This window comes from Cryptomeria japonica, chromosome 3 (genome assembly GCF_030272615.1).
Source record: "Cryptomeria japonica chromosome 3, Sugi_1.0, whole genome shotgun sequence".
Classification (NCBI taxonomy): domain Eukaryota; kingdom Viridiplantae; phylum Streptophyta; class Pinopsida; order Cupressales; family Cupressaceae; genus Cryptomeria; species Cryptomeria japonica.
Genome location: NC_081407.1, coordinates 231,306,873 through 231,330,565, shown reverse-complemented (window position 1 = coordinate 231,330,565; position 23,693 = coordinate 231,306,873). Strand labels below are relative to the sequence as shown.

At 37.7% G+C, this 23,693-nt stretch overlaps 1 protein-coding gene across 1 annotated transcript in view; it reads right to left on the bottom strand.

Moving 5' to 3' along the window:
- Nucleotides 1-19,706: 19,706 nt before the first annotated feature.
- Nucleotides 19,707-23,693, bottom strand: part of LOC131048763 (uncharacterized) — a 4,378-nt gene continuing 391 nt past the window's right edge. The window contains exons 1-3 of the mRNA XM_057982831.2: nucleotides 22,592-23,693; nucleotides 21,069-21,503; nucleotides 19,707-20,191 (exon numbers count right to left, since the gene is read on the bottom strand). The exon at nucleotides 22,592-23,693 is cut by the window's right edge and continues 391 nt beyond it. Of these exons, the coding sequence (XP_057838814.2) occupies nucleotides 20,058-20,191; nucleotides 21,069-21,503; nucleotides 22,592-23,693 (1,671 nt within the window). The 3' untranslated portion in view covers nucleotides 19,707-20,057. The remainder of the gene's footprint in view (nucleotides 20,192-21,068; nucleotides 21,504-22,591) is intronic.

Here is a 23,693-nt window from a genome sequence, read left to right as displayed (position 1 = left end):
ATACACATTTAGAGGAAGTGGACAATGTAATGTGGAACGAAGCAAACAGAAAGTTAAACATATTGTCACAAACAATGTCGGGTTCAGGCGATAAACTAATGGCATTTGTAGGCTGTCTGGATAGGTTCATGGCTGATCTTCAGAATGTCAGTGCCATGTCATTTGATTTTAGACCGTCTATCGATCCAGCCAATACAACCACCGAACGTATGCGGCCTTGGTTCAGTGCAAGTCGGGTTCGTCGTCGCAATCAGCGGCAACATAAGCATAGTAGTAGGAGTGAGATCTGTCATGATGTTCAACAACCTCTCACCTTTGAGTTTCCCTTTGAGACTTCTAGGAGGAGAAGGGGAAAGAGGCAATTGGACCAAGCATGGGAAGCGCATGTCATTGCCACTGCATCAGTTGTGTCTGATACAGGTTGGTACTCTAGTGTCACCTATAAGTGGTTTCTAAACATGTGAATGTTGCACGCGTTTATTTAGTCGTTGTGTCTTGTAGTTGGTGAAAGTGATACACACTTATGTGTGACAGTGTTCGACACCCCCTCAACACCTGGCCATAGGAGTCCTCGTCGGCGATTGGCTTATGATGGTCTTTTACATGGAGAGGGATCACACAGTGATCCCTCTCCATGTACTAATTTTGGTATTATTTGTTCACATCAAGCTTTCTGTTTGTAACTATGTCATATATGTGCTTGATGTTTAGCCATTCTTCATTCAACCTATTGCGTAATATGGAACAACTTTGTTTATTGTAGTTGCGTTGTAATGTTTACTATAACTGTCCCTAACCATCTTTAATAATGTATCTTTGTCTGCAGGTCTATTGTTTTTTGGCCTTGTTTTATCACTAAATGGCGTTCACATACACGTCGGCTGATAGGCGCAGGTTTTATGCAACATAATTTTCAGTATTACGCTTTCATGTCTTCAATTTATTGAATGCTCTAGTTAAATAATTAATACTCTTATGGTGTGATTATGTCTTGCATTTTTTGAGTGCTTGATACTCTTATGTCTTACATTTCTTGAATGCTATAGTTATATTACTAACACTCTTATCGTATGTATCTGCAGACTGCTAGAGAGGTTGGCAGAGAACGACGAGGAGTCTGCCTTATTTTAGCACCTCCCGGATATCATTGTTTCAGATATTATCCGAACAATAACTCCCACATGGGCCGCTGAGTGGACCATTCGAATGGGAAGACATTATACCGAGGATAATATGTACACTGTCGACATAGAAGACGTGATCTCGTTCACCATATTGTCGACTTCGTTGACGGTCGCTTTGTATAGGCGACTATGGCCGGTGTATTTTGCCCTTGCGTATTGGCCACTCACTCTCCCTCGCATTCACATAATTTGTGCTGACAGACCCCATTAGAGACGTGGACGGTCCCTGGTGCCATATTCTGATGACAGTATCGAGGATGTCACGACATTCTTTCCATGGAACCTGCTTATTATGGACTACACCCCCATTTTCACGAGTTCTGGTAGTCCACGGCCAGCAGGGAGGTTTGTGAGGATACAAAGTAGATTCCCAATGCAGAGGAGGTCCTCTAATTAAAATTGTATAACTGCTCCTGTATGACTATGCTATTATTTATAAAACAGTTAATTTCTATGGTTACATAGCCGATCTTTGAACGTCGTTTGTCTCCAATGTTTACAATTTATTTGATGGTATCGGTTATGTTTACAATTTATATGTTTGTCTCGGTTATGTTTACAATTTATATGTTTCTCTCTATTCACTTTATCTGTCTACAAAGCAATACACTTTATATGTTAATTTAAATGCAATAAATATAATCCTTTCTCTAAACAGGACGCGTCTATTCTGGCTCTAAAAAGTAAGTCGCACGTTTTACACCGTTGATTTTTCAATTATAGTCGCGATTGACTAACCTGTCAGTAACACGCTGTACAAAAGGTCTGTTTTGGAGCTAGAATAATCTAACATGTCACTAACATGCGATTGACTAACCTGTCACTAACATGTCATAGGCATTGCAATTTTGATATGCAATGAAATTAAGATGTCAGATATGGAATGCAGATAATCTAATAAATATAATCCTTTCTCTAAACATGTGATACACATTAAGTCTTCTCTAAAAGGAATAGCATTGATTTTTGTAATAATGCAATATTGACATGCAATAAAATTAAGATGTGAGATATGGAATGCATATGTGTAAATTGTGAACACTTGGATTGAAGATAATTTTATCTCCTTCATGATGATGCAAGAATGTCAATTTTCTCTCCTTGGATTGAAAACACATGGGTCGGCCAGTCACCGAATCAGCGAAAAGGACTAACGCGGCGTGTTAGTCTTTTTCGCTGTTTCGCTTGCCAAAACAAAAAGTCCGGCAGCCAGTACTAGAATCACAACCGTTAGTCAATCGCAACCGTTAGTTTCACGTGTTAGTTAAAGGTTAGTGAATCAAAACCGTAAATGTCGCGTGTTTGTAAAAGGTTAGTCAATCGCAGCCGTCAGTTTAGCATGTTTGTGACAGGTTAGTCAATTGCAACAGTTAGTTTCGACGGTGTGTTAATCTACTTCGCCGTTTCGCGTGCCAAAAGGAAAAGTCCGCCAGCCACAAGTCAATCGCAACCATTTGTCAATCACAGTCGTTAGTTTTGCGTTTTTGTGATAGGTTAGTCAATCCAAGCCGTTAGTTTCGCGTTTTTGTGATAGGTTAGTAAATCGCAACCATTAGTTTCGCTTTTTTGTGAAAGGTTAGTCAATCGCAGCTGATAGTTTCGTGTTTTTGTGATAGGTTAGTCAATCGCACCCGTTAGTTTCGCGTTTTAGTGATAGGTTACTCAATCGCCCTTCAGGGGATCAGGATATGATCCAGATCAGAAAGCTCTTCTACAATGGGCTATCTATCCTAAAGATAAGAGACCCACACTGGTTGACAGATAAGAAGCTTTTGGACTACAAGCAAGATTACAGCAGATCGAGACTGTGCAGTCAAAAAACAGCAAAGAAGGCACTGGTCATCTACAAGATACAACTCATTACCATATCAGTTCATTTTTCAGTAACATGCGTGTTATTCATTCCGTATTGTCTTTGTGGAGCGGGGATAGACGCGTTTGCCATTTCCTTTAAGCCCACGAATCATCGAAGACAACTGACTAACAATTGTCACATATATATGAAGTCTTACTTTCAATTTGAGTTTCTTTGTTTACAGAATACAAGTAGAACTAACATGCGTGTCATAGTACACCTTTTTCGTGTGGGCTGAAGCTATTGTGACTCCAAAATAGACAGTCGTGGCTATTCTAGCTCCAAAACAAACCTTTCGTGTGGTAAAGCTTTAATAGTAAATACTCATTGATCTATATTTAATATTTATGAAGAATAATAGTCATTGAGCAGTCTATCTTATGTACTTGTGATTCAGTTTATCCATCATTTATAAATAAGCATTTTTTCAGTCTATAAAAATAATTTGCCATGATACAATTAGGCTGAAGCTATTCTAGCTCCAAACAGACCTTTCGTACAGCGTGTTAGTGACAGGTTAGTCAATCACAACTGTTAATTGCAAAATTGACGGTGTAAAACGTGAGACTAACACGCACGTTAGTCACTCCATACCGCCTTTTTGGACCCAGAACAATTAGTGGTTCTTTTAAATCCGCTATAAAAAACTTTTAACCTGCAGTTAGGTTTTAGGTATAGATTCACCCGCCTTGGTTTGCGAACACTGATTGGGAATTCATATTAACTTATTAAGGGAAGTGCAAAAACCATTCATCATAGAAGACGTGTAGAAAAGCCACATAGAACCATTCAGAAAGCATGAAAAAGTGTACAACAAACCAATCATTAACCATTGATGTTTAAGTGAAGTCAATCACATTTATTTATTTTTTAATTTTTTTGACAAGGTGGCAAGGCCACTTAATATATTTTTACAACTGGTTCAAGAAGGGCTCCCGAAGAAAAAAACTAGAAAGAAAAACTTCAATCAATCAAGTTTATTGAAAATAACCATTCATGAAGCATACAAAGTGTCTTCCTAAATGAAAGAATATGTCTGATTACAAAAAGTCTGCACCACTGCTAACGTTTTATTGAACAGGAAAACTTTCGTAACAGTGCAAGCCTGTTATAGAGGCAAAGGTTGAGTATTTAAATAACTTTTGTTTCCCTTAGTGGTCGGAGTAAGGGGAGGCACATCATTCCTATCATCTTCATCGATTACAGAGGCAAACACCTCCGCGTACCTCTATTTCCAATACTGAGCACATTGCGCACAAACATCTAGCATCCTCTGCATTTGGTCACTTATGATTTTGTTGTTTTTAGCACACGCCTCACGAACTATCTCCTGTCTCTCATTTGCCATCTGCAAACCACACACTTCCAGCTCAAGGTCCGTATTCTTATCGTCCAAGTCCATGACCTTGTTATTGAGTTCCATGCATTTCTTATTGAGTTTAGTGCATCTCCTTTTCACTTCAGCGAGTCTCCATTCAAGATCAGAAACAATCCCCTTCAGCCTTTCATTTTCAGCGTGGGCCATTTTGACCTTCTGCATTAGCAGTTCTACTTGCATGGCGTCAAACTTCATTGTGTCCATCCCATCGTTCTAGTCTGCAAAGGGCGATGGTGGTTGTCTTGCAGACTTCCCTAAACTGTCGTCGGAGGTGAGAACATCAGCCGTCCCATTCGCCTTTGAATTTGTAGCAGGCGTTCCGTTCCGCGGAACAAATGTTTCAACACCCTTTCTTTTTCATGTTCGTGGTCTTCCCATTGCCATCCCTGCAAACAATGCCAAAAAGAAGTATCTCGTAGACAGGTGGGCAAGACAACATGAAAAATGCAGGAAACAATAGTTTATGCCAAAAAGAAAGGAACTGCTATTTGTTGCATTTTTTGGAATGAATAACATTATGCACGATACAAAAAGTTAACATGTTCAGTAAAGTTGACATGTTCACTAAACTGGGCACTTGGGTGGCAGGTTACCTGCCAATTGGGAATCCATGTTTTGGGAAGATAACTCCATCAGTCAGCACTCCTCGTCCTGCATCCAACTTATTACACATATGCCATGAAACTATAACGAAAGTCTAGTGTATTTTAATAGATTTTTATTTTTTTGGTTTTTTTTTGTTAATTCATTTCAGATTCAGTGTTCAAAAACAAACAATAACAATGGTATATTGAACTGTCGTAAGCTACAGTGGAAAGAGCACATGGTTCACAATTTCAATCAAACATTCCGCTTCATCTGTATATGTAAAAGAGTTGCAAGGACCCTATTGGTATGCAATAACAAAACCTATGCATATGCAACATAAAAGAGACCTTGAACAAATCTTGAACAGTAAACGACTATCATTGACTTAATTGTACAATCCACTATCATTATTAAAAATGTTGCGCACCAAAGAAAGGTTTGTGAAGTTATTAAAGGGTAGTTGATGGTGTAGGATCACCATGAAAGAGTCCAACAAATCAAGCCTTTACAGTTATTTTGCTTAAAATAGTAGGAAAAGTTGAATAATAATGTACAATTCATCTAAGACAAACAATAATTCAGAGGGTTTAAACTATGCTAAGGTAAAAGTCATGTCAATATAACATCTCCAAATCCTATCTGAATAAAGTCTATCAAGACTGAAATTCCACCACAGTATCTCGCTCTAAATATTTGGAAAGAGGAACAACAACTATGATCAAAGAATATTATCGCCTCCGCTGTCTGGATTGCGCAATGGAGTTGACGACACCATAAAATGTTTTACGCTTCTTCTCATTCTTATGCAACTCGGGAGGGGTGATGCCAAGTGATCGCAACCTGTGACTTACCCGTCTGATCACAGGGCCACATTTAACATACAAACGACATCATACGAGTGCTGCCTATTTCATTCCATTGAAATAAGGTAAAGGATGGAATGAGAAGACGAAGGAAGGGATCTTGTCATCTTCAAAACTTACCAAGGGTGGGGAACAGACCAGGTCTTCAATGGGCCACACCGCCCACGATTTTAGGGAATCCGACAAGACATCGACGAAAGGACCTGGGAAAGGCAGCTGGGAATTTGCATCAAAGGCTTTGACGATGTGAACTTTAGCACAATGTCATGGGAGTGGAATAGTATGACACATTACACCCTTCCCCAAGCCATCAACATTGCCTTCCCCAACCACTGCCCCATCCAGGAGTAGGTGGACTTCAACTCCAACAGAAATAGCATGAGCATCTTCATTGGCGCACTCTTCTTTGTCTTCCACGGTTGCCTACATCAGTAACGAGTGGACACGGTCGCTTAAATAAAATTCTTTATACATCTCGATCAAACATAGTCAAATGAATTCATGGCAATGCAGTACAACAATACCAGAGTAGCTGTCTCTCTTGGCCCGTTTCCCCCATCGTGGTCACGATCTGCATTTGTACATCCATCATCATTTCCCCCAGACTCTTTCTCAATGCTTGTTTCTATCGGATTATGCTGCAAAACGTGACACATTGTACAGGAGTGTAAGTACACATTTAAACCCATACGCCTACAAACACTACTGGACCAAGGCCGATGAATTTTACATGACTAAGGCAATAACAGGAACACATATAATGGACACAAACCACAACATCATAAAAAATGCTCCAGTATAACACTGCCCCTCACTGCCTATTATCCAAAAGAAGAGCCCAATACCTGTTCATCTCTGCTCTTATCCTCCAATGTCTGCCCCAATTGAGTGGACTCCTCTGCAATCTTCTCGCCACTCCATGCACTCAAATTTCCATTCACCGTCTCCTTCAGTTTCTCCCTCGAAATAGACTTCTGAAGTTTCTCGTCCAATATTGCGGCCGACTGCATAAAAAAAATAGTTACTGTATAGTATAACACACCATGTCATGATATAGCACTACATGTCATGCACAATGGCACCGCATTACCTGTTCATCTTTGCACCTATCCTCCAACCTCTGCCCCAGTTGAGGAGAGTGCTCTGCAATCGTCTCGTCATTGCATGCACTTGGTTTTTCAATTGTCGTCTCCTTCAGCTTCTTCCTCCTAACAGACGTCCAAGATTTTGGACTTGGTTTTTCGGGAACACTACACACGGTGTCATCAGGCAACTGCATTAACTGTTCTTTGCTCGTATCGTCCATCGTCTGCCCCAAGTCAGGAGACTGCTCCGCAATCTTCTCGGTACTGCATGTACCCAATTTTTCATTCGACGTCTCCTTCAGCTTCTTTGACGAAATGAACTTATACATAACAGACGCCCGAGGTTTTCGACTTAATTTTTTGCACACACTGCGTTGTGTGTCATCCAATACCACGGGACAGTCCATGCTCCCTCCACGGACCCCATCAGCCTACAATGACATGGATGAAATAGTCAACATACTACACAGTGCAGTGCAAAGCATACCATGCAATGAAAACACACATATGGACAGGCCAACAGACAGTCACCTTCGATGACAAACGTGTCGCGTCATCTGAAGTCAGACTTTTTTTTTCTGCGGCATTCTTCTTTTCTTGGTTCCTAGACGAATCACATGCAAGCTCATTGACTGGCACGTTTGTTTCAGGATGTGAAATCCGCCTTCTTTTTTCCGAAGCATTCTTCTTTTTTTGCTTCCTCGACAAAACAGGTGCACCCTCTTTTGTTTGATGACCTAAAGTCGGCCTTGATTTTTTCGCAGCATTCTTCTTTTTTTGCTTCCCCAATGAAATAGATGCATCCTCATTCACTGGCACGTTTGTTTCACGATTAGCCTTCGATGACAAAACCTCCTCACCATGCCCTGCAGTGTCACTTAAAATCTGGGCACTAGGATAGGATACGTCAATAAGTCGTTCTTCACATGTTTAAAGGAATTTAGTAAACTGCAAAAAAGTACGATCACTAAAAAATTACCTTTGTTGCAATAGTCTTTCTTTGTAGTAACTCTAAAACCTTCTTCCTTCTCGCCTCCCTAACCGGATTGTTGTCGTACACTCGCATTGCTTCCTTTATCTCTTCCTTCCCTTCGGTAGGAAGCTCATCATGTGTTTTCTTGCCATATTTCATACAGACCCGATCAGTGACACATTTTTTTTGCATACTGCGTCGTATGCCCATTTGGTATTCAATATTGGACTCCCTCTTTTTCAACTCCAACAACGATTTCTTCCTATGATCCGCGCTGTGCTTTCCACTTCCACACTGTTGACGACTGCATCGTGCAATCCCCAAAAATGGTAGTTGATGTTCTCTGGCTCTATGCATATTAAGCCTCCCCAGATCCCAAAATTGACGACCTCCATTTTCGGAACAATAACGGAAGAGACAAAAGTAGTGCAACCTGCCATTAATATGTTCTCTTTTGTGATCGGCTCAATTTTGCACTAATCAAGCATTATAAAGATAATCCAACATATAATGACTAATAGTGGACCTCCTTGTTACTCGTCCCTCCTTGTTCCTGTTCACGAGCGTTGACAAAATCACGTTGTCGTTGAGCCTCCTGCTCTATGCTCACCTCGTGCTCGCTACAAACATCCCCTTTTTCACTCTCACCGCCTCGAGCATCAGTATAATTGCCCTCATCTTCCTCACCAGTACAACCACTATCATAATGTTGTTCAATAAAATAGCACACATCATTGATCCATTTTATGCCCGTGTATATATCTACATTTCCACTTATAAATCCCAACTTCCACCAACCATGCCATGCAATGATGGAAAAAAATATAATGCAATGATAAATAATTACCAGTGTGGTTGTGCAGTCACTGAGAAGCCGACTTGACAATGGGTTCAAAATTGGAGACCCGACTGGTGACTCATTCAGATTTGAATCCCCAACTAGTCCCTGACTTGAAGGCCCATCCCCTGACTCTTTCGGATTTGGATCCCCAATTAGTCCCGCATCTGAAAGCCCAACTCCTGAGTCTTTCAGATTTGAATCCTCAACTACTCATGGATGTGAAAGTCCAACTCCTAAATCTTTCAGATTTGAATCCCCAACTTGTCGTGCATCTGAAATCCCAACTCCTGACTCTTTTAGATTTGAATCCTCAACTACTCGTGGGTGTGAAAGTCCAATTCCTGATTTGAATCCCCAACTTGTCGTGCATCTGAAAGCCCAACTCCTGACCCTTTCAGATTTGAATCCTCAACTAGTCCTGGATACGAAAGCCCGACTCGTGAAACTTTAAGATTTGAATCTCCAACTGGTCGTGCATCTAAAAGCCCAACTCCCGACTCTTTCGGATTTGAATCCTCGACTACTCCCAGATGTGAAAGCCCAACTCCTAAATCTTTCAGATATGAATGTCGAACTCGTCCCGCATATGAGAGTTCACCTCTCTCCTGGGTATACAAATTAGTTCTCCAGTCACAAGCATTAAACAGTTACAACACCAAGCAATACTACATGTTACATAATCCATTAAAACTACTTAGCTTACAGGCAGGCAGATGTCACTTGTCACTGGGAAGCGAACGCGGCCAACTCCTAGGAGATCATCTGCCTTTAGCTCCAGCAACCCATAATCAAGATCAACATTTTCCCTCAACCTTTTTTGCAATGCAATTGACATGATTGAACTGAAACATAAAAAAATGCAATTCATATTCGTCACACTATCAATAACACCACACATTCACTACAAATGACACAATCAACACACAACCGGTTATGCCCACATTCCAATACAAAGTCAGCATGTCATTGTGTTATGTACAACCCAGCTAATGGTTTAGCCATAAACTATCCATGACATTCCGCTCTAGAACATATTTGGTTCCAATTGCAACGAAATAATGACTATGATCCATCGCCAACGCTGTTAAAAAGGCTTCCTATGTTCTCCCTATCCAAAATACAACACAAAAACTAGAGTTTCTTAAGGATTGATAAAGAAGGATGGAAAACACGCTTAACGGATCAGTTGTGTCTATTCCGGCTCCAAAACGGACCTTTCCTACAACGTGTTACCGATAGGTTAGTCAATCGCAACCGCTAATTGCAAAATCGATGTTGTAAAACAAGTGTGCAACAATTAAGATGGTCAATCTATGTCAGAGAATAAACAACGATTCATTACCGTTAACAAAGTCTTTGACGATAATTAATGGGTACAGAGACCTCCAATTCATTTTTCGAAAGACACAAGTCTTTTGAAACGAGTGTCTATTCTAAAGCTTCCATCTCTTTGTTGATATGGGAACAGTATTATTTATTAAAAACGTACTCTTAAGTTACGAAAAGAAAAAAGAAAAAAACACTCTGAAGGATAGACACATGAGGAGTTCATCGTGCCAACCCGAGACATCTCAAACAGAAGCCCAAATCACATTTCAGATTGGAGTTGGATCATCAAACACATGCACTTCTCAAACATCACAAACATCAATAATCTAGAAATACAAATGCACTATGATGAACATTAACACTCTCATGCAAATCAACAGAATATATACAAATTTATAACACATAGTTCACAAGAATCAAGATTTCTGGTTCATATATTCAACACTGGTTTCATGACTCAAAGATCCATAAATAACAATCGTACTGCATTCAGGTTCAAAAATTATATCTTATTGTCTAATATGGTGCATCTATAGCATATAATATAATGCATCAGCCAATTGCATTGTTCATTTTCATTATTATCAAATTCAGTAAAAGTAAGGACATTAATATTACATGATCAAGAACTGAAATTTATACATACATTTGTACCGCATAAAAAAATTATATACAACTATATATATATATATAAAACAAGCACCTTTCAAAAAGTTGCACAAGCACAAAGATTATTAATAAGGGGACATTACAGTGCAAGTAGTATTAAACAAGGGAGACAGAGCAACAACCTGGGAACGTCTAGACGTTTGCCGGGGGACTACTCAATAGTCCTTGAAAATCAACAACCTGCATGGATAACTAATGTTACTGGTAGTCTACATTGGGAAGTACATGCATTTCAAAAGACATAAAAGGAACCTACATGTTCATATATGAAAATGCAGTTTAACATTCAATATAAACTACCACTAAGTAATTTATATCACCTAAATTATATCTGTCCATTTGCCATAGTGCCAGAGTTGTGCCAAAGTTGTCTATACCAACCACCTATTTTCGCATTGTTGTTGTGCACTCAAGGACAGACGCCTCTATTCCAACTCAAAATCAACACTATGGTCTGACTAACACACAACTTAGTCACACATTTTACACTATATTTTACATTCAAAAGATGCAATTGGTTAACATGTCACTAACACACAATACCTTTTGTCGGAGAGGTTGTGTCTCTTCTGGCTCCAAAATAGACAAATCGTATAGACTAACAACGTTGTGTTAGACAGAAGCAGCCATCAAATGCAAAACCTACGATTAAAAACCTACCACAAACATGGGGTGTTAGTCCCCCCATTCTGTTTTTTGTAGCCACAATAGAGGCGTCCCACTACCAAAGTAGCTTGAGTTTCGTGCTAGTTTTTTCTCTGACAAAAGTACCAAGTTTTGCAGCCCGCGACCTCTTCTTCCTGTCGGGATGCTATCTGAACACAATTCCTCCATTCGCAAGCTTTTAATGTGCATGTTATGCACAATAAACCGGTGGTAACCACGAAGCATGCCGCAGCCATCCTTTCGGCATGTCCACATAATTTTGCATGGGTGTCGAGGACTGAAACCGAAAACTCAACAACAACTCCACATCACATACCATGGGTCGGAGCACCACGAGAAGTTGGCATGGTATGCATGTCTTGGAAATGTATGTCGATGCATGTTGTTGGTACGATACGTCCACTGTCGAGCCACAATACACATAACCTCCCACATATATTTGCATATATGTTTATTCTGCAATTTTTGAGTGTGATTTGGTGCTTCGAACTTGTGTCATGTGAATGGTATGCCTTCGGCATCATATGGAGCCATGCCATTTTGGAGCCAGAATAGCTATAGCCCATAATAATAGCCTATCGGCTAAATATGTTTAGAATTAATAAAAATGTGTACCTTTTTGTCATCAAAAGATATAGCAGTCAAATCAAGGTGGTTAAATTACAATTTATACTTTGCAAAAATTAATTTAAAAAAAAAAGTTACAGAGAAAGATGTTTAGTTCTATGATTAATGAATGTGTATTAATTGAAAGCTAATTTGGAAACTAACACTATTAGCAATGATTTCTTGTCTTATTGATTGAGGTTGTTCCTACCATGCGAATTCTTGTAAGGAGTGGTTAACTACACACAATATGTGATGGGGGAGTTTTTCTTTCAAGATAACATCATGAAGAAGATTGTTGGTAAGGGAAAGGTAAAGTTGTGTTTCTATTCTGCCTTCAAAAGGAGATTGTAACAACGACATGAATCGACATACATAACACGCGTCTATTTTGGCTCCAAAAAGGACATATCGTACCAATGACATGCATCAACATACATGTCCGAGAATAAATATATATGCAAATACAAGTGGCAGGCACCTAATAGCTACATGAAAGACAAAGCGAGGTAAAATGTTTTGTTTCAAATTGACCTTCTTTTACATGGTCTTGACCTCGTTTACATGTTTTGGTTTGCCTTTTGATGCAAACAGACTCCTCAAAATCAGGTTGTTGATTGGTTGATGCAACCATTCCTTGACTGTGTGTGACCTGCTCTTGTTTAGGAGTTGATCTGTTGTTCGCTGACAATTAGGAGTTGATCTGTTGTTTGTTTGATGATAGCAAACATGGCGCCTTTTTTATTTGCCTAACGTGGAAAAAGTAAGACTAATGCGCGAACGAAAACATTATTGTTGAAGGGCTCCTTGTTGAAGCAGCCTCCGTCTATTCTGGATCATTGTTGAAGGGGGATTTATGGGACTGTAGGTTTTCTTTTTTTTATTATCTAATGAGCACCTGAGAATAATGGAAACAAAGCTTAATATTTCCATAGTTTCTTTTATCTATGTTTTATTTTGTCATTTTCCTCTGTATTATAGTAGACATGTTTGTGTGTGTGTGTCTCTGTGAGTGTGCGTGTGTGTGTGTGTATTGCTTCATATTCACACACACACACACACACACACACACACACACACACACACACACACACACACACACATATATACTAACACACACCAAAATGCACACAAACAATGCAAACCCTGACGATTTTCAACAAAAACCCAAAAATCAGCCCTCAACAATGAGCCATCAACAATCAAACAGGGACCCTTGGTATCCTAACACGACCATGCTGCAAAATGATGCCTAATTTTCACAGACAGAACACAAAATGATAGAGAAAATATATAAAAAAATATTGAATGTCTTAGGGTTTCAAATTACCGCAGCCGCCTAAGCCTCCACCCAAATCGTTGTCCTCTTCACACCTCCCGAGGGCACACTCACAACCACCTCTGTGATACAAAAATGATATTAAAATTTACAATATCAAACACAGGGTTGACGAAGGAATCATAAAACTATCTTTATCTGTTAGGGTTTGAATTTACCGATGCCGCCATAACCCTACACAACAATCTTCAATCGTACCACCCCCTGTACGCTACGATACCTCCTCCCCGCACATGAAAAAAAACCCACGTGTTAACAGGCGATAACAATAGGACTAACAATATACCCAAACAACTTGGGTTATGCATGTGGTCGACTTTTCTCCTCCCCTTCGGAGCCACACATATTTTGAGAATGCATACCTATAACTACAATTGAAGCGCAACTCCTTCGCTCAGTGATTCAACTGGGGACATGAATTTATAGCCTGAATTTACACGATCGAATATTTTGTTTCACCTCCACCAGTGCGTTCTGCATACAGCTACCGGACGAAATATATTTTCAATTTTCGCGAAATCGAGTTTTCATTCAAAATTTTTTAAAAAATGAATTGAAAATTGTGCCCATAACACGTTGCCGCCGCCCGATGTTAGTTGACTCGTGGACGCAATAAAGCGGGTTAGCCAAAAAAATTGTCGCGTGGCAAAATCGAAAGTGGCGGTCACCGAAAATGTAAAACGCTTGCCCGACGGTATGTTAACTGCCTCGCCCGATGTAACCGTCACATCGCGGTGACAACGGTCGGGAAAATGTTAACTGCGAGCAAGCTTTTCCGTCAAACTCAAAACGACAACATCATCCACATCATCGCAACCGCGAATTCCTCCATGTCATCTGTGGGTCCCAGGAACGTCGCTCTCATGGACCTGCCGTACTTGAATGGTATGCCTTCGGCATCATATGGAGGCATGTTGTTTTGGAGCTAGAATAGCTACAACCCACCCAAATTAATATCTCAACCTTTTTGGAGGACGAGGTTCATGATAGTCCTATGGTTGCTTGCGCCGTATCACTAGATCTAGATTCTAGCCACTCCACCAAGGCACAAAAACATTAGAGCTAGTTTTCGATGATTCTCCCAAATTGATGGTGTTGATCATTACAATAAACATGGGCACAGGTACAACACCATATATGCCATTATGAAGAGGGGTGATATTAGTTCTGTCAATACTGCCTATTTGGATGGGGTGATACAAGTCTTCATGAAATACTGCAATTAAGCTCATTCTTCATGAATATCTAGAAGGATTGTTAGACCAGATGTCAGTAGAAATGTAGTGTAACATAAGACTAAATTGGCAAAGGTGGAGTAGCAACAGTCTCACAACTACTTGCTTCCCCATTCTTTTATTTTTACAGCTCCTCCTTTGTTTCAATTGACAAAACTCCTAAACACTCATATTTCTATAATTACTTGCACAATTAATAATGTTATATTATCCTTTGTAATAATCCAAACAAATTCATATGAAGATTCATTCTTAACATCCACATAATTATTGCTTGGAGATTTTTTATGTATGACAAAATTATCGTTGTCTCATAATTTATTGTAATAATTTTGCAATAAATCACATGATATAAATTCAAATGATTTGCCATAACTTACTTGAGCCTAGAGCTAATCTTTCAAAAAAAATCTCCAAGAATTTTGTTGATCCATAGTCTTGAGAAAAAAATTGGTAGAAACTTTAATGTTATACTAATTAACTAGATACTGCTCTAAATTAGGATTATGAGTGGATAAATATACCCTTGTTCAACCCTCCAAAATATAAGAAAAAATCACTTATTTGTACCCCTCAAAATGAATTTTGTGGAAAACTTAATTCTACAAGAACTATATTAATTATGTTCCAAATGACCTTAAATCTATAATGTAGTGTCTTTAATATGGCCTTGAAAAACTTTAATAATCAAGAAAAAAATTGCTAAAATGAGATAGATATGCACTTCCTTTAATGGTTTCCTAAATAAATAAAAAATGGTTGTGTTTCTTGCCTTCACATTGCTTATGTTGTGCACTAAAATAACTTGCAATGAAATAACTTTTACAAAAGAAATGAAATATGTTGCAAATACTTGATAATAAATAAGAATAACAAGTTGCTTCAAGGGGGTGGTTTTCCAAATAACTCCAAGATAATACAATTTGAAATATGATGATAATAATCAGCCATTAGTTCTTATATACACCTTACTTATGACTTGTAGCCACTCAAGTTGACTTAAATACCTAAATACAATATCTAGAATAACCTAAGTAACTAAATATCACTATAATAATGATCATAAAACTTAGTCAAGAGTTAAGATAGCCACAAGCTCACTACTCATATCCCAATGCACACTACAGAATTGAGGATGTAACACCAAAATCTTCAGTTAGCGGAAATGATTCTATCCCAAACTAAGGGCGATTTCACACTTTGTTGAAAAGCCCAACTCAAACCGTTTTAGAGATATTAAAAACCTATCTATTCTTCCAAAGATATTGTTAAAATTAGATCTTCTATAGTTCCAAGTGAAAGTCTTTTCTAACAAGAGATCTATGTTGAATTATGTTGAACAAAGGAGGTGATGTTTGTCTATGGTTGAGAAATCCTTCTTATCCCACCTTACTTGTCAATAGAACTCAGGAAAACATTGAAGTCTTCTCAAACTATGAAAAGTTCATTTCTAATCAATTCAATAATAAATGAAATTGTTTTCCAAAAATGCCTGTTTTGTGTTGGGTTATTTGGACCATGTATATTATAAAGAAATGATTGAATATAAGTGTGTACACTTTTTGCCCAACAAAGTTGCCAATTAGTGACCTAATTAAGGATGTCAATCTCAATAGGGCTCTCATACTAGAGAGTAATAAGGCCTCTTAATGCTCACTTTGTATTGAAAAAGGTACCCTTCCATTTGTCCAATGTTTTGTTTGTTTGTCTACTTCCATAATGTTGAGCTTGGTTTCTTTAAGGATAATTATGTTAAATCTTTGTACGTCCAAAACATAATTGTCTTATGTTAGGTGCTTGATAAATGCCCCTTACAATCCAAGCCAAGATCTCCAATACCTACAAGGGAGACACTTTCACCCTGCTTTGTTTTTGGCTTGAGAAAACTTAATGTGGATTACAAGGATGACTAAATTTCTTCTATAGTTGATCCTATAGTCTTCCTACCTTTCCTTGTTTTGTAGCCTTAATTGATTTTAGCTGTGCATGTTTTATGTTGGGAGATGGTTCTAGTGTTCATCAAGACCAATTTATTTGGCTTCTCCAAATCAATACGGTTTCCTTCTCATATATATACATTACTAGATTTTATATCTTCTAGATTGTCTATTATGAGATTAATTTCAACAATTTGATCCTTGTTAAATAATTATCTTCATTGATGTTTACAATGATCCTAAGGTTCTTGGATAGGATGATTTGAGACATGGGTTTTCAAGAGTGATTCCTTAAGCCTAGTCTCTTTGGGTTCCGACACTTCAATTGGAGCTTTGTTCCCAATCTCTGTTCGATCCAATAATCCTACTGCAACTATGATTCTCAACTTTCACTTTCAAATTTCAAATTTCAATATTTCTTAGGGGCTTATGCTTATAGTTTAGTAGTGGGAATTGATTTACAAAATCTCTAGAATGTATGGTTTAACCTATTTTTGATAGCGTACTTCCAATCTCCAAATGTTGATTCAAGCAAAGTGGTGGGAGGGGGCCTAGACAATTTTTTGTAATACAAATTTTGGCATACATTCTTAATTCCCCATTTTGAATTGATTCTTCTAGGGTTTGGAATTTGCAAAGTCTATTCCTAAGTTGTTCCAAAAAATTTCAAAAAATACCAATATTCCTTGGGAAGGTTGTACAACCTAGCCCAATCAAGGGATTCCAAAATACAAAAATTGATTGGGTCAATATCAGGGCCATCTTTTGAGGAAGAGACCAGAACCATCCAGCATCCAAGGGCCAAATTGCATTGTGTTCTCTTTGATTTCTTCCCTAGGGAATTCCATCACAAGGAATCATTTTGCTAAGAATTTCACAAACAAGTAGTTTCCCCGTCTTTCTTTTATCAATTCCTCCACTTTTTCCCTATGCTAGCCGATTGCTACTAAATTGTCCAATTAGGGCAACCAAGGAGACATTCAATCCATGCTTTCCCCAAGCTTTTGATCTCTATAGGACGGATCCTAATTACTTTACTCTTTCCACTGCCTTCCATTAGATTGTCGAGAGGAGGCTCTTCGACAGTGACTGTCTTTTCAAAATTGAGGCTGTTGCCATTCTTTAAAAAAATGAATTTGAATATTGATTTCCTCGCCAATCATGCACTGGAAAATGTGAGCTTTTGTGCTTGGCAAAATCCCCCATCACTATATTCACGTGGCTTCTTGTTCTCTGCTTCTATCCCATTAAGGGAAAAAATTTCTACGGGCTCTAGCTTTTTGTTTGAATGGGCTCCTCCCTCAAGGCTCAGAATCAAAGAACTGACAAGCATCGCGACTGAATTTCCTGCTAAGCCAAGGGCGATTTGCCTAATCTCTAGGGGATAAAGCGGCTAGTTTTCTTTCTTTGCTGTCTTTTAAGCGTCAGTTTTATTTCTCTTGTTTGCTCGCTAGCCATCACTTATAAATTTAATTATTATTGCTAGTAATTATAAATTATTAATTATTATAATACTAGACATAATTTTTTCTTATCACTTGAGTATGATGTATTTTGTGAACAGTTGCTGTAAAGACTCACATGCTTTACTTTAAAAAATTAGCCATGTGCATTGTCTTACAGTCTTACTAACCAACACCAAGCAACATCTACAGAATAAGTTGTCTACAGACTACACAATAATGACAAAATTTTGATCAGTATCTTCAGAAAACCGTACCCACATGCAACATAGATAGAACAAATTTGCATCCCATATAATTAGCAATAGTGAGCTACAAATTTTCCTGACTACATTAGTATAGATTGTACACAATCACTGTCTCAACTAATTGTTGCAAACATTTCAGAGATACAAAATGATTTTATATTAACATCTGCAAATGAACAATTTAGACCAATGGACTTGGATGCATGATCTGGAGTAAGAGCCCAAATTAACATAGAGAGGGAAAACCTACAAACCAATAAAATGAAAATAGCAAACCATATGGTTTTACAGAAATATGACATCAGAGGTATCCTGCCTTGGTGGGCTCACATGCAAATCTAAACTCTTTGTTTCTACATAGAACATACTTCGGTGACAAACTAAATAATGTGAACACATGGATATTTAATGGGACGAATCTTTTGCATGATCAGCGCTACTCAATTGCTACTATATTTCTATGCAAAACAAACTGTAAATATGTGCATACCATGAACAAAATAAACAAAAAAAGGTATTTCCAGAAATATGACATCAGAGGTATCCTGCCTTGGTGGGCTCACATGCAAATCTAAACTCTTTGTTTCTACATAGAACATACTTCGGTGACAAACTAAATAATGTGAACACATGGATATTTAATGGGACGAATCTTTTGCATGATCAGCGCTACTTAATTGCTACTATATTTCTATGCAAAACAAACTGTAAATATGTGCATACCATGAACAAATTGAACAAAAAAAGGTATTTCCAGAATATATAGCATGCCTAAGGCCCTAAGTGGTCTGTCATTCAGAATCAATTGCTAAAAAATGAAACAAAAAGGGTATTTCCAGAATATATAGCATGCCTAAGGCCCTAAATGGTCTGTTATTCGCAATCAATTGCTCAAACTTCCATAAATTTTGAACATATTCCTGCCATCTCACAGTTTATGATTTTTCTCAAAATGGTGGGATTCCAGTTTGGCCATTTTGTTGTGAGTTTACATTTAGAAGTAAAATGACCATTGCGTGATGTATTCTTAACTCTGTTTTGTTTCAGTTGTTAGGAATCAACCTAGTCTTGAGCTTCCATGTCTATTTGCTTCTCTTTATTTGGTTTACACATGTTAAAACGATTTTAATCTCTCCAGAAAGTTAGCAGTCTCTGACGAGAAGACTTGTGCAGGCAACTTCCATTGATAACAACCATGTCGAAGACCTAATAAAAGACAAAATAATTCCAGATGTGGTAAACTGGGTTATGTATGATAAATTATTGACCCTCAGTTTCCAATCTCTGGAAGACATGCCATCAGAGTATTATGCTGCAACTAAATCCGGGGCAAGATATGCACCATTGTAGCATGCCACACTTAATCCAGGTGTAGAATGCCTCAATGGTTTGAGACCAATTCTTAAAAGGCAACCATATATTAAAAAAAACCAATGCCAGATCCACATTCCCAACAAAATTTGCTTTCTAACATATTCGCTTTCATCAATTTCTACAAACAACTGATATGCTGATTGTAATAACTTCAATCTTCAGAGACCAAGAAAAACTGGAATGAGATATTCTCTACATTTTCAAATTAGATAACCAGACCCAGGAAAAAGGGAACTCATCGGTATTGCTTAATTTTGTTGTTATATTGTCACCGTGCCATGGAGCATTGGTAGGCAAGGTATCAAAAATGGAACTAACCCAACGGGCCAACTCCCTTCCTACCAAATAAAAATTATAAATATACACTATCAAATGTCATTTCATGAAAAGTTAGATCTTCTGCACTATGAAGGCATCCGATCTTTCATTTGAACTCAGTGTGTATAAATTTATGCCGTAATGACACAGCTGTTGCACCAATGGCAATTGATATGGCAAAGGAACTCCAGAGCCACTGTTGTCTTTTCTTCAGTCTTCGTCGGCGTCTCCTTGCAAGTTCTATAAAAGAAGTAGAAAAATTCATAAAAAATTTGAATCAATTAAACCAGCTGAATAAATGACTCATTTGATTAGTGTTATGTTGATACAGTTTGCAAAAGAAACAGAAAATGGGCCCATTGACAATAGTCACGTGGAAAACTGTAGGATCCCAGCATTTCTTTTACTACAGATGAGGTGAAAAAGGGAAGAAAGGCTACATTTGTATGCGCTGACATTACTGAGAGAATATATGGCAGACAAAATAATATGCTTTCATGTTTCCTACTTTCCATTTGTATACTTAATTTAGAGAGACAAATGATGCATTAAGAACGATTAAACCAGGTGTATTCATAAAGCTCAACGCTTCAATGCCATTCATCACACATACATAAAGAGCGGCAACTATCTAAGAGCAAAACGGAAGCAGAATGCATATAAAATGTTGATCTTACCTATGGCCTTTTGCTTGTATGGAGACATTTCATTATTGACCAATTCATTATACAGCACACATAATTTCTATGCAGCCACGCTAATTAGAGAATTTGCGGCAGGGCAGATAGACTAATATATTTCATAAAGAACTCAATGGATTGATTTGCACAATGTGTTCATGGAATAGACGTATCAATAAAGTTTGCATTAGAACACATAGTGAAAGACATGAAAACCAATAGTCTAAAAGCACAACACAAGCCGAAGACTTATAGGATGTTGATCTCACCTATGGATTCTTGATTCTGTTGAGATATTTCAAATTTGTGCATTCATGGAATTGATGTATCAATAAAGTTTAACACTTCCATTCCATTCACGATAAATATAGAAAGACATGACAAGAATTATCTAAAAGCACAATACAAGCAGAATGCATAATGGATGTTTATCTTACCTATGGCTTCTTGATTCCGTTGAGACATTTCGCGATTGACCAACTCATAGTACTGGAATTTATCACGTAACCTTGAAATCTCAGTATTTTTATTATCAATCTGAACCTTCATCTCATGTTCTGTTTCTGCTCTTATTGATGCCCTTCCAACAGCATTTGCCACTGTCCTTGCAATGGTTAACTGACCACAGACATCGTCAACAAAGCTAGCCATTCTATTTCCATCAATTTCTATTGATGATAATGACACCCCACTCAATGTAAATTTCTCTATAATTTCTTGCCAAAGGTTCTGCAAAAGTGATAAAGCTTCTTCCACCCTTATGCGCCGTCCTATCTCCATAGAAATTTTTGATCTTAGGATATCAAGTTCAGCATGTGTCCTTGAGTTGTAGCTCCGTGAGGATGGCCCCAGATCATCTTCAGGGGGGAGATCTGAAGCAGAACAAAGCAGCTTAGCAAGACAACAACAAAAAGCTGTTTGGAAGTTATTAGCATTTAGAAGACAGATATGATACTTTTTCTAGATGGATACCCTATTGATTTGATTGACCTTTTTGTTATATATAATTATAGGCCTGCTATGTTGCCCTTTTTCAAGAGAAGAATGAATTGTGGATGGCTAGATAAAAATGCAAAATATTAAAGAATCTTACTTTGCTATATGTTAGATATTCTAATAATTTAATTATAAACTGAAAATGTTGATAGAATTGCTTATATTAATGCTAGATCTCAATTATAGTAGATGATAAGGAAATATGCTACAAATCATAGGACCTGTAGTCTGTTACAGCTTACAATGATAATTTTGTAAAGGTTAGCTGCTATAAAACTTCATGTCAATCAATTTATGATTTTATGCCAAAAGAACAGCATCTAATAGTTTTAAAGCTGAATAATAAATTCATTGCTAAAATTGGGAAAAACAAGAAATATATACTTGCATCGGAATGTTAACCAAATTGTCACTGTAACAGACTACACATCCTGCAATTGTTCCATCAAAATATTCCAAAAGCAAGAAGAAAGAAGGAAAGCATATAACAGAGAGAAAACAGAACCATAGTACCAACTGTTAGGCCTTTCAATCTTTGCAGTTCAAACTCATAACAACGAGAAAACAGTCCTGCTGCAAGCTAGCTCTTAACAGTTTTACAAAATTTACAATACTAACAACTATTAGGCCTTTCACTACTAGTAATCTGATTTCAATTTTTAAATGATTGACAGCAACCACTTTGAAGTCAATAAATAATGCAAAGATAAATAAATCTTACTACATAAATGTTTAAAAACTAAAAAGTAAGCATGGTTGATATAAATGTTTTCTGAGTGTCCATTTTTGTATGAAATAATATTTTGGGTTGGACTCATTGAACCCTACCCTACTTTGGATAAATCGTATGCAATACTATAATTAATGAAGAAAAAGACAGTCATTTCAAAAAACATTTTCTATGAATCAAATGCAGAAATATGAAAAGCTTAATGTATTGGCATTAATTGGTACAGATTCTCACCATCCTCTGCATCAAAGAAATCACTTCGATTTGTCCTTGGAGTATAGTCTAAGTCACCTGAAGATCTGAATACTTCATCGCCACTGCTCTTCAAACAGATTTCATTTTCCGGCACACAACAGAATTCAGTCTGCCCATTGATGGTCTTAACCTTATTCAACCCTGAAAAAGGAAACTTCCTCATGTTCAATGCCGTTGCCACATTATCCTGATCATTAGATACAACAGACCCATCCATCATTCCCTCTGGTGAGAAATCCCGCAAATTAGAATCCAATTTCAGTCTGCCTTCAGCAGGTGATTCTAACTCTGTATCGGCAAGATCGCATTTCACTTTAATGCCCTTCAACAACCCCTCGAATCCTTCAGTATCAATTTTCCTTATTTCTACACCAAATTCTTGACTAACACCCATTTCCTCTTTTACAATACTTTTCTCTGTTACACCATTTTCTTCTCTTATTCTGATTTCTTCCTCCGCCATATTTTCATTGCCATTGACCTCATTTTCATTATCCCTTTCTTTAAACCCATTTCCTTCCCTTATCCTTGTTTCTTCATCTGCCCTAATTTTATCACCATTGACCTTATTTTTTTTATATTTTTGCTTGTTTAACACCTCCTCGGCCCCCAAAATCCCAATTGTTCTGATTTCTACATTAAGTTCTTGATTTACACCCTTGTCCTGTATCAAGACACTTTTAGATTTTTCTGCTACCGCACTGTCTTCCCTTACACTAAGATATTTTTTTTCCCTGTTTTCTATATTGTTTATATTTTTTTCGTTATAGCTCTTAGCCCCAATTTCCTTATTTTCTTGTTGGGTTTCTTTAATTTCTTCATTATTGATCCCTATTTCATCACTTATGATCTTATTTTCAGTAATCCCCTTTTGAGTATCACAATCTCGACAATCTCGATCTCTGTCACCCAACAGAAATCCATTCTGGCAGGGGGCATCGTTGACTTCGACTTTCTCCACAATCACAGGAGGAGGCCCCCTTCTTTTATGATTGATAACGTAAGGGGATGCTGTAAAAGATCTTGAAATGTAAGGAATTGGAGTGCTTTTGGGCGTGGTGTAAAGTATTGGCGAACCAAA